We start from the raw sequence: 12773 nt of genomic DNA, 5'->3' as shown, positions 1-12773 counted from the left end.
TAGGACAATATCAAAAATAAGTGCCCCCCCCCCCATTGAATTTGAAAACTATCTGATTTAAGCTGGTTGAAAAATGGCAGAGGGAATAGAGAGGGAGAGGGGCAGCTACAGGCGGAATCTGCTGCTGCTATTTAGTCGCTCAGCCATGTCTGACTCTGCAGCCCTATGCACTGTAGCCCACTAGGCTCCTCTCTCTCTGGAATTCTCCAGGCAAGAATACTGGAGTGGGTTGCCATTTCCTTCTCCAGGGGATCTTCCCGACCCAGGAATTGAACCCACGTCTCTTCTGTCTCCTGCATTGGCAGGTGGATTCTTTACCACTGTTGCCACCTGGGAATCCACTAGGTGTGGTCTACAGGCTATTTTATTTAGCCACTGGACTACGTTATTGACTGTATTCATTTTACAGAAGAAAGTAAGGTGCACAGAGGTTCGTTAACTTCCTCATAGTTGCTTGACTTGGGAGGAAGTTGAACAGAAGATAACTCATTATATAAAATGAGGCTTATGTCTTCTGAGCCTGACAGGAAGCTGGGAGAATATTAAGTTCTTACAGATTGCTAATCTCTTGGCAGGTTTCTCTACTAGATAAAAGCAGATTTTTGTAGAACTGTTCCTGTAAAGCATAGTCATACCAGTGTTTTAAAATGCTTACCTATGTTTTAATGAGAAATATTATTAGATTTATTGCATTATTATCTCATGACCCTTTGGGGAAAGCTCTGTTTCTTGCCTTAATTTATGAACAAAAGAAATTGTGTACTGTGCAGGAGTCTTTCTCTTTGCTTTGTGGAATACTGGTGATGGATGATGTGTTATTCAAGGATGAGTCCTGGGTCTAGAGCATGTCTTAATGGGATATGAGAGGTAAAAGTGATTTCTGATGAATAATATTCAGCATCCAAATGCTCACTTTTTCTGGTGTTCTTAAGTACTGTGAATTATAGAAATAAAAGTTTACCATAGTATAAAGTGGTCTTAAAACTGAGCTACCAAATATTATTCCTGTCTATTCAAGCTGTATGTAGAAACAGATCAGAGTGTGTCAGAACTCAGTGTTAGATCAGTTTTGGTAAAAGAAAAACTGTATGTGAGTGTGTGTGTGCGTGTGTGTGTGTATATATATATATATACACACATATATATACACATATATATATACACACACAAAGAAAATATAACTTGCTTTTAAAATTTTATTATTATTATCATTATTATTTTTGGCTGCACCGTGCAATATGCTATATCTCGTTCCCCAACCAGGGATCGAACCCATGCTCCCTGCTGTGGAAGCATGGAGTCTTAACTACTAAATTGCCAGGGAAATCCCAATATGACTTGATTTGAAAGCACAACTTGAGTCCTGCTGTGGGTGAGGAACTATGTCTGGAGCTGGGTGATGACTGACTGCCGCGGCCTTTTCTGGGAGCTGCTCAGTACCTGCTGGCATCTGGACTGGATTCCAGCCCCAGGGCTCTGGAACTGGGGGGAACCCTGGGTCTCCCCAAGTCTGCATGGGGTAGTTTATGGCTGACTTACCACTCTGCTAGTTTCTGAGTGCCAGGCCCTCCTCTGTTTGCTTTGTACCTGGCCATTCACTTAATCCTCACAACACAGGTTTTCCATAAATGAATGAATGAATGGAAAATATAGGATACTGTATTTTCACTAACACCTCAGGAAAAAAAATGGGAAATGTGTTCAGGGATATACCAGCTCCTCCCCACACAGCGTGGAAACATGAGCATGAACAGCGCTCACAGAACTCCAGTGATGATCTGGGGCGACCAGTCATTTGAGTAATGGATACAGCTTACATGAAGCTCTCCTGTAGCTGAGCAGTAAAGAATCCACCTACATGCAGGGGATGTGGTAGGAGCCGTGAGTTTGATGCTGGGTGGGGAAGATCTCCTGGAGAAGGAAATGGTAACCCACTCCAGTATTCTTGCCTGAATAATCCCATGAATAGAGGAGCCCTGCGGGCTACAGTCCATGGGGTCGAAAAAGAGTTGGGCACGACTGAGCGACTGAACAACACGTTTGTAGTCACTGAGGATAATACTTAGGTTAGGCGGTGTCCTTACTCGAGATGAACTGCCATGGAGGATTGGATAGGTTCTGACAATCACTCCAAACCTTGTGTGTTGTGTTGTAACTACTTTTTGTAATAAAGTGATTCTGGGATTGGTTGGAGACATTTTTAGTTAGGTGAGTTTCAACCCATGGTGACAGTGTATTTTCTGTTTTATTTTGAACTGTTGGATTTCTCAGCAGCCTGTAAAACTCTATTATGTTTCTGTTACATATCCAGGGATACGCTGGCCCTTTCTTGTAGAGCTGGAAAAACATGAATATAAGACATTTTCTCTGGGAAGGAAGGAGAGGGAAGAAGGGTAAAACCCTAGTCTCTATATGTTAGCAAAACTTTGGGTAGTTTTACCAATTCAGCAAAGTATTTATCCAGCGATGTCAGCGATTTCAGTTCTTACTCACTCATTTCATCTCAAAACCGAGTTCATTCAGTAGCTTGTGATTTTATAAATGCCAATCTTTACATTAATAAATAAATCAAAGACTATCAAATGCCTGTTCATATATGAGCCTGAAGTCTTCTGTAACACTTATTACTTACAGCGAATTGTTAGAGCCTCCTTCTTTCTCCAGAAAAAAGAAAACAAACAAATTATTAAATAATTGATACCTGGATTTTGAAAAACGGTGATTCATATTAAGTTTATGCTTGCTTTATGCATTTAAGAATCTGATTTAAATATATATTACCATTCCTATTTCTTATGTAATTAATAGTGTTTATGGTTAAACTATGATTTAGTCATTTGCCTGACACTACAATTGTGATTCACAAGTACCATTCACAAGTACCATTTTTTAGGAATATAGATTACTTGATCCAGGAAAAATTTGAGTGGTAATGTATTCATATAATCAAATATTATAATATATATATATATAAATAGATTCCTTTGAACTGTGTTCTTAATGAATTGCTATTAAATATATTGGTATTAAGATCAAAATGTGTAAAATGTATCAATTTCCCATTTACTTATTATTTAATTTTATTCAGATAACTACTGTGTGTAGTCCTGGCTTCAAAAACTTTTCTTATTTTTTGAACAGAATTTCTGTGATAAGTGGTGACTAGAGTCATAAGATAATTCACAACCTCATTTTAATCTGAAATTTGACTGTATAGCATAGTGACAGTAATTCAAGTAGGCCCTTGATCAAGCCTAGAAAAACTAGGAATAAGTGAATTTTTTATTTTTGGCATCTTATACTTTTTTTTTTTTTGGTATAATTTACTCAAACGGGGAGTTCCTGTCTCCCAAGGTTGAGGTGTCACTCTTTTGCCCTGAGGTTGAAACGTGGGTGTCTGTACCCATGTTTACCCCCTGCCTCCCAGTTCCCATCTGGTTTGTTACCCTCTAAAAGACCCATTTTCCCTAGGCCTGAACTCGGGCGTCTAGTCTGTTGGTTGTGTGGCTGGGCCCCATCTGTGCATTTCAGACTCTTGCCTTATGGGAACAGCCTCCACACTCCTCCCATTCCATAACCTTGACTGATGTGTCCTGTCAGTAACATTTAATCGTGAGACTGTTATCCCTGTCTATGGGAAAACAGTTAAAGCTTTCTCAAACATGACTTCCCGGGTAGCTTAGCTGGTAAAGAATCTACCTGCAGTGTGGGAGACCCCGGTTTGATTCCTGGGTTGAAAAGATCCACTGGATAAGGGATAAGCTACCCATTCCAGTATTCTTGGGCTTCCCTGGTGGGTCAGCAGGTAAAGATCCACCTGCAATGCGGGAGACCGGAGTTGGGAAGATCCCCTGGAGAAGGGAACGGCTATCCACTCCAGTATTCTGGCCTGGAGAATTCCATGGACTATTCCATGGGGTCACAAAGAGTCGGACACAATTGAGCAACTTTCACTTTTTCAAACATGATATCTATTCTAATATAAAGAAATAGTTACTGCTGAAGTTTATATTCATTAATGAGTTTAACATCGTTTCATTGTCTGCAAAGAACAAAAGTAGTGGTGGGGAGAGGAAAAGCCATGTTTAAAAACTATGTTTGATTTATTTTTCTGTTGTGCATGACACCTACTGCAGTGACTTTCAGGATAGCAGAAGTTACCTTTGGAATTGGGGGTGTCTTATTTACCTTGGTATTTGCTGTCCCCAACAGAGTGTCTGACATAGCAGGTATTCAATAAGTCTTTACAAAATAGAATCGAGTTAAGCATGGAAGTATTTCTTCTTTCCTCTTTACATGGTCTTTTTGGTTCTTAGCCTGACAAAGCCACATAATTCTGCTCCTTGTGGCTGTAAGTGAGCATAGATGAATAGATTGTGGAGTGTCTATATTGTTAGCTTCAGAGCTCAGGCCTCCTGGTGCTCTCCTCATGGTGCATTTAGTCAGGAGAGATGACTAGCTGGTGGACACTGAAAAGAAGCGTGTCCTGTGAGACTTGAATAAATAACTGAGTAAAAGTTCGTTAGATAGATACATCTTTATTTGACATATTCAAGTTAATTTTTAAAAAGTCACACTGTGTGGCACATGTCAACCTGAGTTATCTCTGTAAAAGACAATCAATAGAAATCAATTTATTGTTCTGTAATTGCATGTATTGAGTAATGCCTTTTAAAGTCACTGAGCCACTTAGTCACGTTTCTTCAGGTGCATTTTGTGGCGAGTGACTGCATTAAACGAACTGTAGCCAGGGTGATGAAGGGGATTTATCCTGCAGATATCCTGCATTGTGGATAAAATATATAAATTCTCAATTTAGGAATTTTTGCATATCTATTCTTTGCTGGGAAATTGTTATTTTCCCAATTTTATCTATTTCACATTATCAATTATCGGGTAAAAAAGCATTCATAGTGAAACATAGATCATTTTTTGCAACAATTTCACACATTTGTATAAACATCTCCCTTCTCTGAGCTTCTACAGCATATGTCTTTTTATCTGTTTATTTGGCATCTGTTTATATGCCCCTTAATAAATTTATGTTTAAATTTCTTTGTATATTTTGTCTCCCATGATGTTAAAAAATACAAAATTTCTATGCAGACTACTAAATGTTTTTTTTTATGAAGAGATAGAAGTTTTTTTTTTAATCTTTAAACTTTTTATATGATTTAAAGTTACTTTCCACTTACAGTTATTACAAAATATAGACTATATTCCCCATGTTGTACAATACACCCTTGAGCCTGTCTTATACCCAGTAGTTTGTGCCTCCCTCTCTTCCACTCCTCTGGTTCCCTGCCCCCACCACCCCCCTGCCCCACCACTGGTAACTACTGGTTTCTTCTCTATATCTGTGAGTCTGCTGCTTTTTTTTGTTATATTCACTAGTTAGTTGCGCTTTTTAGATTCCATGTATAGGCGATACTATACCACATTTGTCTTTCTCTGTCTGACTTATTTCACTTAGCATAATGCCATCCAAGTCCATCCATGTATTATGTACTATTATATATCATGATCTGCTTATTAAGTCAGGTCTGAATGGTGGTGGGTACAGATAAACTGTACCTCTTTGTTTGGAACCCCAGGTATGAACCTCATTGATCCTTGCCTTGAACCTGCATCACCTCCCCTGTGAAGAAATAGCATCTTGGTTTTGGAAGGAGAGAAGGGCAGAGGGCCCTGAAAGAGAAGGGAGTGTTGGCAAGGCAAACTCTTACTTGAGTTTTATTTTAGCAGTTAGTCTTTATTATTCAACAGCCAAGTAGGATCAGTGTGCCAGCAGGAAAGAGAGATGCTATCAGTGTGCATGGTTTCAGTTAACATATATTTGGAAATATCAGGTTTATTATTGGTCAGTAGTTTGATATTATAGATAAACAGCACCTTTTTGAATGCAAAAGAATTAATAATAACTTACAGGAGTCTAAGATTTTACTGCACATAGTAAGAGGAAAGGGGCTCAGTAAATACTTGTTGAATGGGTAAATGTGTGAATGTTTCCTTTTTCAATGCATTTTCTCTGCTGTGTGGGCAGTGATAGAAATGTTTGAGGAATGCTTAGTAAATCTGTTCAATAGATGCAGTTTGTATGTGAAGTTTAACCATGAACAAGTAGAATCTTGATTTTTATGTGTTTGTGTAGACATAGATAAATGTCTATAACCTTCTCCATTCTGCATTCTCTGAGTTGATTCTGTGTTCTCTGAGAACATTCTTTTCTGTTTTCTCCATAGTGCCTGCATAGTTACTTGTGTAACCATACACTTCCTCAGTTCTAAGATCCTCATCTTTTTAACCTTTAAATGTCATTGGGGCATACATGAACCTCAAATCTGTTTTCTTATTTAGGCTGTCTCTTGCCACAAAGTTGCATTTGTGCTGGCTGACAAATAGTAGACTAATTTGCTCATTGATGTATAATTTGAAAATTGTAGCCCATTGGACCAAGTTAATCTTAAGCACTAAATCTACCTGTTTAAGCATTGAATTGAGTATGATTTAAGGCTCATTGAATGCCCTTAAACTTAATTTTGTGATTTTTGGTAAATAGGACAGTGTTTAGTAATTGTGAACTTACAAAATGAAGGAACTTCATAGTACTTTTGGCCAAATGGTGTGAAATAGAGTGTAATACGATTTTTAAATGTCTTCTTAGAGTTCTTGATTCCAGTTGTAACTTGGTGTCTCCTGCTCCTTCCCCAGCTTCCTGCAGATTTTACAAAGCTGCACCTCACTGACAGTCTCCACCCACAGGTGACGCACGTCTCCTCCAGCCACTCAGGATGTAGTATCACTAGTGATTCTGGGAGCAGCAGCCTTTCTGATATCTACCAGGTAGGAAGGTATTTCCTTATCATTCGCTTCATTCCCATGTGTTCTGAGGAGTTCTGTGATTCTTCATTGATAGAATCTGTAAGGTAGATACATGTGTTTATATTATATGTGCACAAGTGGACATAAATGGTAATGTTTATGCTTCACACAGACATACAGTATGTTGCACGTTTGTTTTAGGACGTCAGATTTCAGTCCGATTGTATTTGCCTCTGCTAGGACCTGTTACCAGAATCTTAAAGAGTGGTCGCAATGGGAATGTTTCCCTTGACTAAAATATTAGTGAATATTTTACTAATTTGACTATAGATGTACTAGGTTTATGCCTCTTTCTTGACTAAAATTTTAGGGGGAAACATCATTATTATGCTTCCAAACTAAGTTTTTCTTAATAAAGCCTTGGGTATGACAAAAGGAAGAGATTATTAAGATTGAATCATTGAATTATTTTTCTTGTGTTATTTTTATTAACTGTAGGTTTGGTTATTTGTTCAAAATGAATTCTTATGATACTGATGGATAGAAAAGAAACTAGAACTATGGAATTTCAAAAACATTTTCAAAGCAAAACGATTTTAATTTTCAAGGAAGAGTTCATTTGCTTAGAAAATGCAAATTTAGGAAAAGTGACTAAAATAGGCAAAAAAAAAGGTGCTTGTTTTGGTTGTCTCTCAGTACATACAGCTAATATGAAATTTTGGATGGTTTCAGACAAAAGAACCTTACAAACTATAATTTTTGTCTCCTTAGGAATTTTGATATGAGGTGTCCATAAAAAAACCTTTCTTAGAAACGTTATAGTTGATGTATTCAAATGATGCTCAGTTTCTATTTAAAAGAAAAAATAAACTTAACTAAAAGTAACTAAACAGAATACTGTCAGAGCAAAACATTTCTTTCTAAGTCTTAAATTTAGTAGCTTTTTAAAAAGTAATTTTCTTTTTAGGACACACTAGGTACCCACTTTTCTATAATTCAGAAGTGTTGTGGAGAGCTAACGGACTAGTAAGTGAAAGCCACAAATGCAGTTATTTGCAGATTCTTGGCTGATTATGAACTTTAAAAAAATTTTTGCAATAAGAAATGTAATTATCTGACTCTTTAAAGTAACTTTTCAAACTTCTACTTTGATGCATTATAAGTTAACTTGTAACTAAATCTTTCAGAAGTAATCTCATTTTCATTCCCCACTCCCCCCCATACCTATTTTTAGAAGTTGATTTTTTTAAAAAATGTTTAGTCAAGAGTATTCCTTACAGTAGAACAATGAACAGTGTCAGTAAAAGTCTTGCTTTGGCTTGTGTTAATCAAAACATCATGATAGAGCCTTTGCCTTCTACACTTTGAGATGCTCGTACACTTTGAAGATCTGTAGTAAGAACACAGGTTGAGATCATAGAAGTTGCTCCTGTTTTCTTCAGGTATAGTATCAGCCTGAACAGAGCACCTAGAAGGTCAATTTATAGTAAGAATGAAGTGAGCTGTCTATATCCTTTATGGAGGCATGTTCTGAGGGGAACTTCAGCTTTATGTGTTATTACCTTGGGTAGGTTGGGAAAAGGTGTGCAGAGATTCCTGATGGTACCTGCTGCCTCTCTCACCCCCCAGCCCCCAATCAGGATGTCTGAAGATCCAGACCACGGCGAGAACTCCACCTTGCTCTGAGGGGGTTGGTGTTTACAGCTTGCAGTTTGACTTTAGTTTGGGATGTAGTTGGAAAAGAAGACTCCTGTGTATTTTGATTTATTTTTGTTGCGTTTCAAGGCCATTCATTTCCAACTTGATGACAGGCATGTATCCTGTTAAGTTTATATCCTTCATAAGGAAAAATCCATGGATGTATCCAAGGATTTGGTTACTGATTATATAAGACTAATGTTAACTAGAGATCCCCAGGAGACCATTTCTGTTGCCTTTAAATCAGAAATTCTTAAGGTGAGAAGAAACCTGGCAGATGCACCTGGTTCAGTGACCAGTCTTGTGTTTGAATCCCCTACTGCTTTTCTGTCAATCAAGCATCCAGTTGATTCTTGAACAGTTCCAATGATGGACAACCAGCTCCCATGGCAACCCCTTTCACCTTTGTACAGTTCTGACTTGGGAGAAAGCTGTCATGTTGGAGTGGTCTAATGCTCATGAGGTGGATACAAAGAGGTTGGAATGAAATTCTGTGTGCAGGAGAGAAAAGGGTAGAATAATTTTTCCTAAAGGGTTGGAGGGGAGAAATTCAAGAGCAAGGTGGAGTCACTAGCTTTAAGAAAAGAAATGTCCTCTGTTTAAACAGGGGCTTATGAAGGTGGATTTGGAGTGGGGAGTTTGTGTCTGCTGTACCTGAATTCCCTTGTTCAGAGTGAGAGGGTTGGCAGATAAGAGAGTTTCACGGAAAGACACATTTTGAAATAATAGTTTCAGAGAGCAGGGGAGCAAATTGATCAGAGCATTGGAAGCTCAGTTGAGTTGGTGAACTCAAATACAGAGTGATTCCCCTCTGCCCTGATAAATAATTTTCTTCACAGCAAGCACAAAGAAAGCAAAGATTTGGCTTCCCCTGGGATAGACGCCTTATTAAATAAGTGTAGCAGAAAGACGGACGGAGCTGCACGTCCAGCTCTTTCTAAAGCAGGGCTTTGTTTTTGCAGTCCTTCTGTCCAGGATGTTTCCTCCTGGCTTGATCCTTTTCAGCCTTCAGTTTTAAGGACCATCTTCTTAGAGAATTCTTTCCTTATTACCCTCTGAAAAGTAGATCCTACATTTTGATTCCTTTCCTGGCTGGTCTTTTTTTTTTAAGCTTTAATAGAAACAGTTATTACTTTCTAATTTGTTATGTCTCTCCCCCCAGAAGAAGGCAGGAACATCTCTATCTTGTCTCCACCTTCTCTCTAGAGCCTGGAATAGCACCAGGAAACCATAGGCATTCAGGAAAGATGTGTTGGATGAATGGGATTGTAGTATTAGACTAGGGAATTGAAGGTGAGGTATGAGAGCACCAAGGAGTAGAGTCTGGAAGACTGAGGATCGTACGTGTTTGGACAGATAGCTGCCTCGGGAGGGAATGGAAGCAAGTGGAAGAGTAGGAGGTTATGGGTGATAGAAAGCAGAATGCCAAAGTTGGTAACACGAGACAGGACAGTTTCCAGCCATGATAAGGTCCTGGTTAAATGGTGTGATTATCAGAACAGTGACTTAAGTGGGCTGGAAATAAGTGTATGAAAATAGATCAATGGAACAGAGAGTTCAAGCAAAGTGAGATTCATGTGTAAGGATGTGATATGTAATGGAGGAAACCTCACAAATAATGAAGTGATGGGTTATTCAAAAATGGTCTTGGGGGCCCACATTATAACCTTACTTTATATCACAATTAAGATTAAATTCCAGATAAACTAAAAAATTAGCAAACTCTTAATGGTATAGTGAATGATCAGAAATTTTAAAAATTAAAAGGTCAATTGAGACAAAGATATAAAATCAGGCTATTAACTCACTTATGCAAGTTAATAAGAAAAATACTTTATAACAGTATTCAAAGGCAGGAGTAGTAATTTGCACAAGAACATGCAAATGTCCATACCTTAAATAAATATTTAAGACATAAGTAATTGAGTATATAAAGATTTAAACATGAAGCTATTTTTCCTATCAAATTAGTACAGACTTTCTTACTTATAATAAATATTTATAGGCATTTTTACACTTGTTAGGATTATAGGTCTTGAAAAGAAACCTAACAGTTTCCATTAAGAGATTTAAAGAATTGCTCTTTTAGGTATGTCCTATAGAAAAGCATTCCTAGTATAAAATTAGGAACAGCATAAATTATGATGAACAAACTGGACTTAATGCAAATATTATACTTATTTCTAAATACATTTTCATATTTTCTGCACATATATGGTTTTGTCTTCAGTGCCTACTTACTTTGTTGTCTCAGTTAAATTTAGCATCAATATAACTTTCTAGCATAACTTTATATCAGAATCTGACTTTGGGTTAAATATGTATGTTTGAAATTCTCACAAAATTTATTTTCATCAAAATTACTTATTAAGCAGCTCTCATAAACATAAGGATATGTGTGGATGCTGGATATTTAATAAGCAAAAACTTTTTTTGTAAATGATTTTTAAGTACTTAATGATAACAACATAGTAGTTATATTGTTTTGGTTTTAAATTAACTCTTCACTAGATCTGTATGATATTTAATATTTCCTCAGTTTTTTCATTTACTTGATATCCTTAAAAATGCAAAAGAAACCAGTTTTAAGAACTATATTCATAATAACAAGTATATGTTTGATTTAATAAATCAAGAGTTTTCAACATTGATCTGAGAATATTACTGTTTTTTGAGACTGTTACTATTTAACTGTAATGAAAGTTGCTCAGTTGTGTCCGACTCTTTGCGACCCCATGGACTATACAGTCCCTGGAATTCTCCAGGCCAGAATACTGGAGTAGATAGCCTTTCCTTTCTCCAGGGGATCTTCCCAACCCAGGGATTGAACCCAGGTCTCCTGCATTGCAGGCAGATTCTTTACCAGCTGAGCCACAGGGGAAGCCCCTGTAATGTGCACCTAAATCTGTGTTTTACTTATGGAAGATAAATTAATTTAGGACAGGAGTTATTTGACTAAGTGACTTTATTCTTGCTCCTGAGACCAGTATAATCAGATACATTTTATTTATTTTTTACTGAAGTATGCATGTGTGCTAATCACTTCAGTCGTGTCCAACTCTGCAACCCATGAACTGTAGCCTTCCAGACTCCTCTGTCCGTGGGGTTCTCTAGGCAAGAATACTGGAATGTGTTGCTGTGCGCTCCTCCAGGGAATATTCCCAACTCAGGGACTGATCCCACATCTCTTATGTCTCCTGCATTGGCAGGAGGGTTCTTTATCACTGGTGCCACCTGGGAAATCTGTTACAAGTGTATGGCAAAGCAGTTCACCTATATATGTATAATTGTTTTCAGGTCTTTTCCATTGTAGGTTATTACAAAATACTGAATATAGTTCTCTGTGCTATACAGTAGGTCTTTGCTGTTTATCTACCTTATACATAGTAGTGTGTATATGTTAATCCCAAATTACTCAGATATCTTTTAAATATAAAGTGTATACATATCTTTATTTAGAATGAAAGGGTTTAAAGACTAGCGTAAATCTCAGTAGTATTGTAGTTTGGAGGAAGATAGAAAATAGCAGATGTTTTGTTTATGTTTACATACAAATAAATATTTTAATACTTTGTATTAATACAAAGTATTTAGTAGTTTGTGTTGGTTGAACCTGATTTTTGATTATGGCACAATTACTAGGTTTTGTTTTGAACAGTTTATTTAGTTTCCCTTCATGTTTTCTCATCTGAAAAATAGTGGTAGTAACCCTGATTTGCTGAATTGTCATGAGGATTAATTATTATGCACTAAAAGCATCAGATGCGGTGCTGCACACATGGTAGTCGTTCTATATAGGATCACTGGTCTTATAATTACTGTGTGAGTCATTTAGCCAGAGCTTAAGGGGTGCCATTAACCTGAGAGTGATTTTTACAATATGTAAGGGGCTGGAATATTTAACAAAGTTTTTTTCTTTTTTTGGACAAATACTGCCAGTGCAAATTTTATTCAAGGCTCATTGCTAGGGTGGGGCCAGGTAAAGGGATGCAGGCACAGAGGTGGAAACTTGTCCCCTTGAGGTAGGCCCTTTTGATGTGGCCTGTAACTGGCTCCCTTTTCTGTTGTTTGATCCAAGAACAGTCCTATGAATGATGAGATACAACTCCAGCTTCCTGATGACAAAACTGGGTCTGTAGAGGTTCAGGGACTGTGTTACAGTCACCTGATGAATGCTGGAGCTGAGATTTGAACTAATGACCTCTGATTTGTCTGCTCATTCAGCCGAAATAAATCCAGTGACTCAGTTCCGG

The 12773-nt window shown here is 37.5% G+C and overlaps 1 protein-coding gene across 1 annotated transcript in view; it reads left to right on the top strand.

Moving 5' to 3' along the window:
• Nucleotides 1-12773, top strand: part of RAPGEF2 (Rap guanine nucleotide exchange factor 2) — a 262434-nt gene that overhangs the window by 200462 nt on the left and 49199 nt on the right. The window contains exon 8 of the mRNA XM_052654319.1: nucleotides 6712-6843. Within this exon, the coding sequence (XP_052510279.1) occupies nucleotides 6712-6843 (132 nt within the window). The remainder of the gene's footprint in view (nucleotides 1-6711; nucleotides 6844-12773) is intronic.

Source organism: Budorcas taxicolor, chromosome 17, assembly GCF_023091745.1.
Source record: "Budorcas taxicolor isolate Tak-1 chromosome 17, Takin1.1, whole genome shotgun sequence".
Lineage (NCBI taxonomy): Eukaryota > Metazoa > Chordata > Mammalia > Artiodactyla > Bovidae > Budorcas > Budorcas taxicolor.
This window is presented reverse-complemented; position numbering and strand designations above follow the sequence as displayed.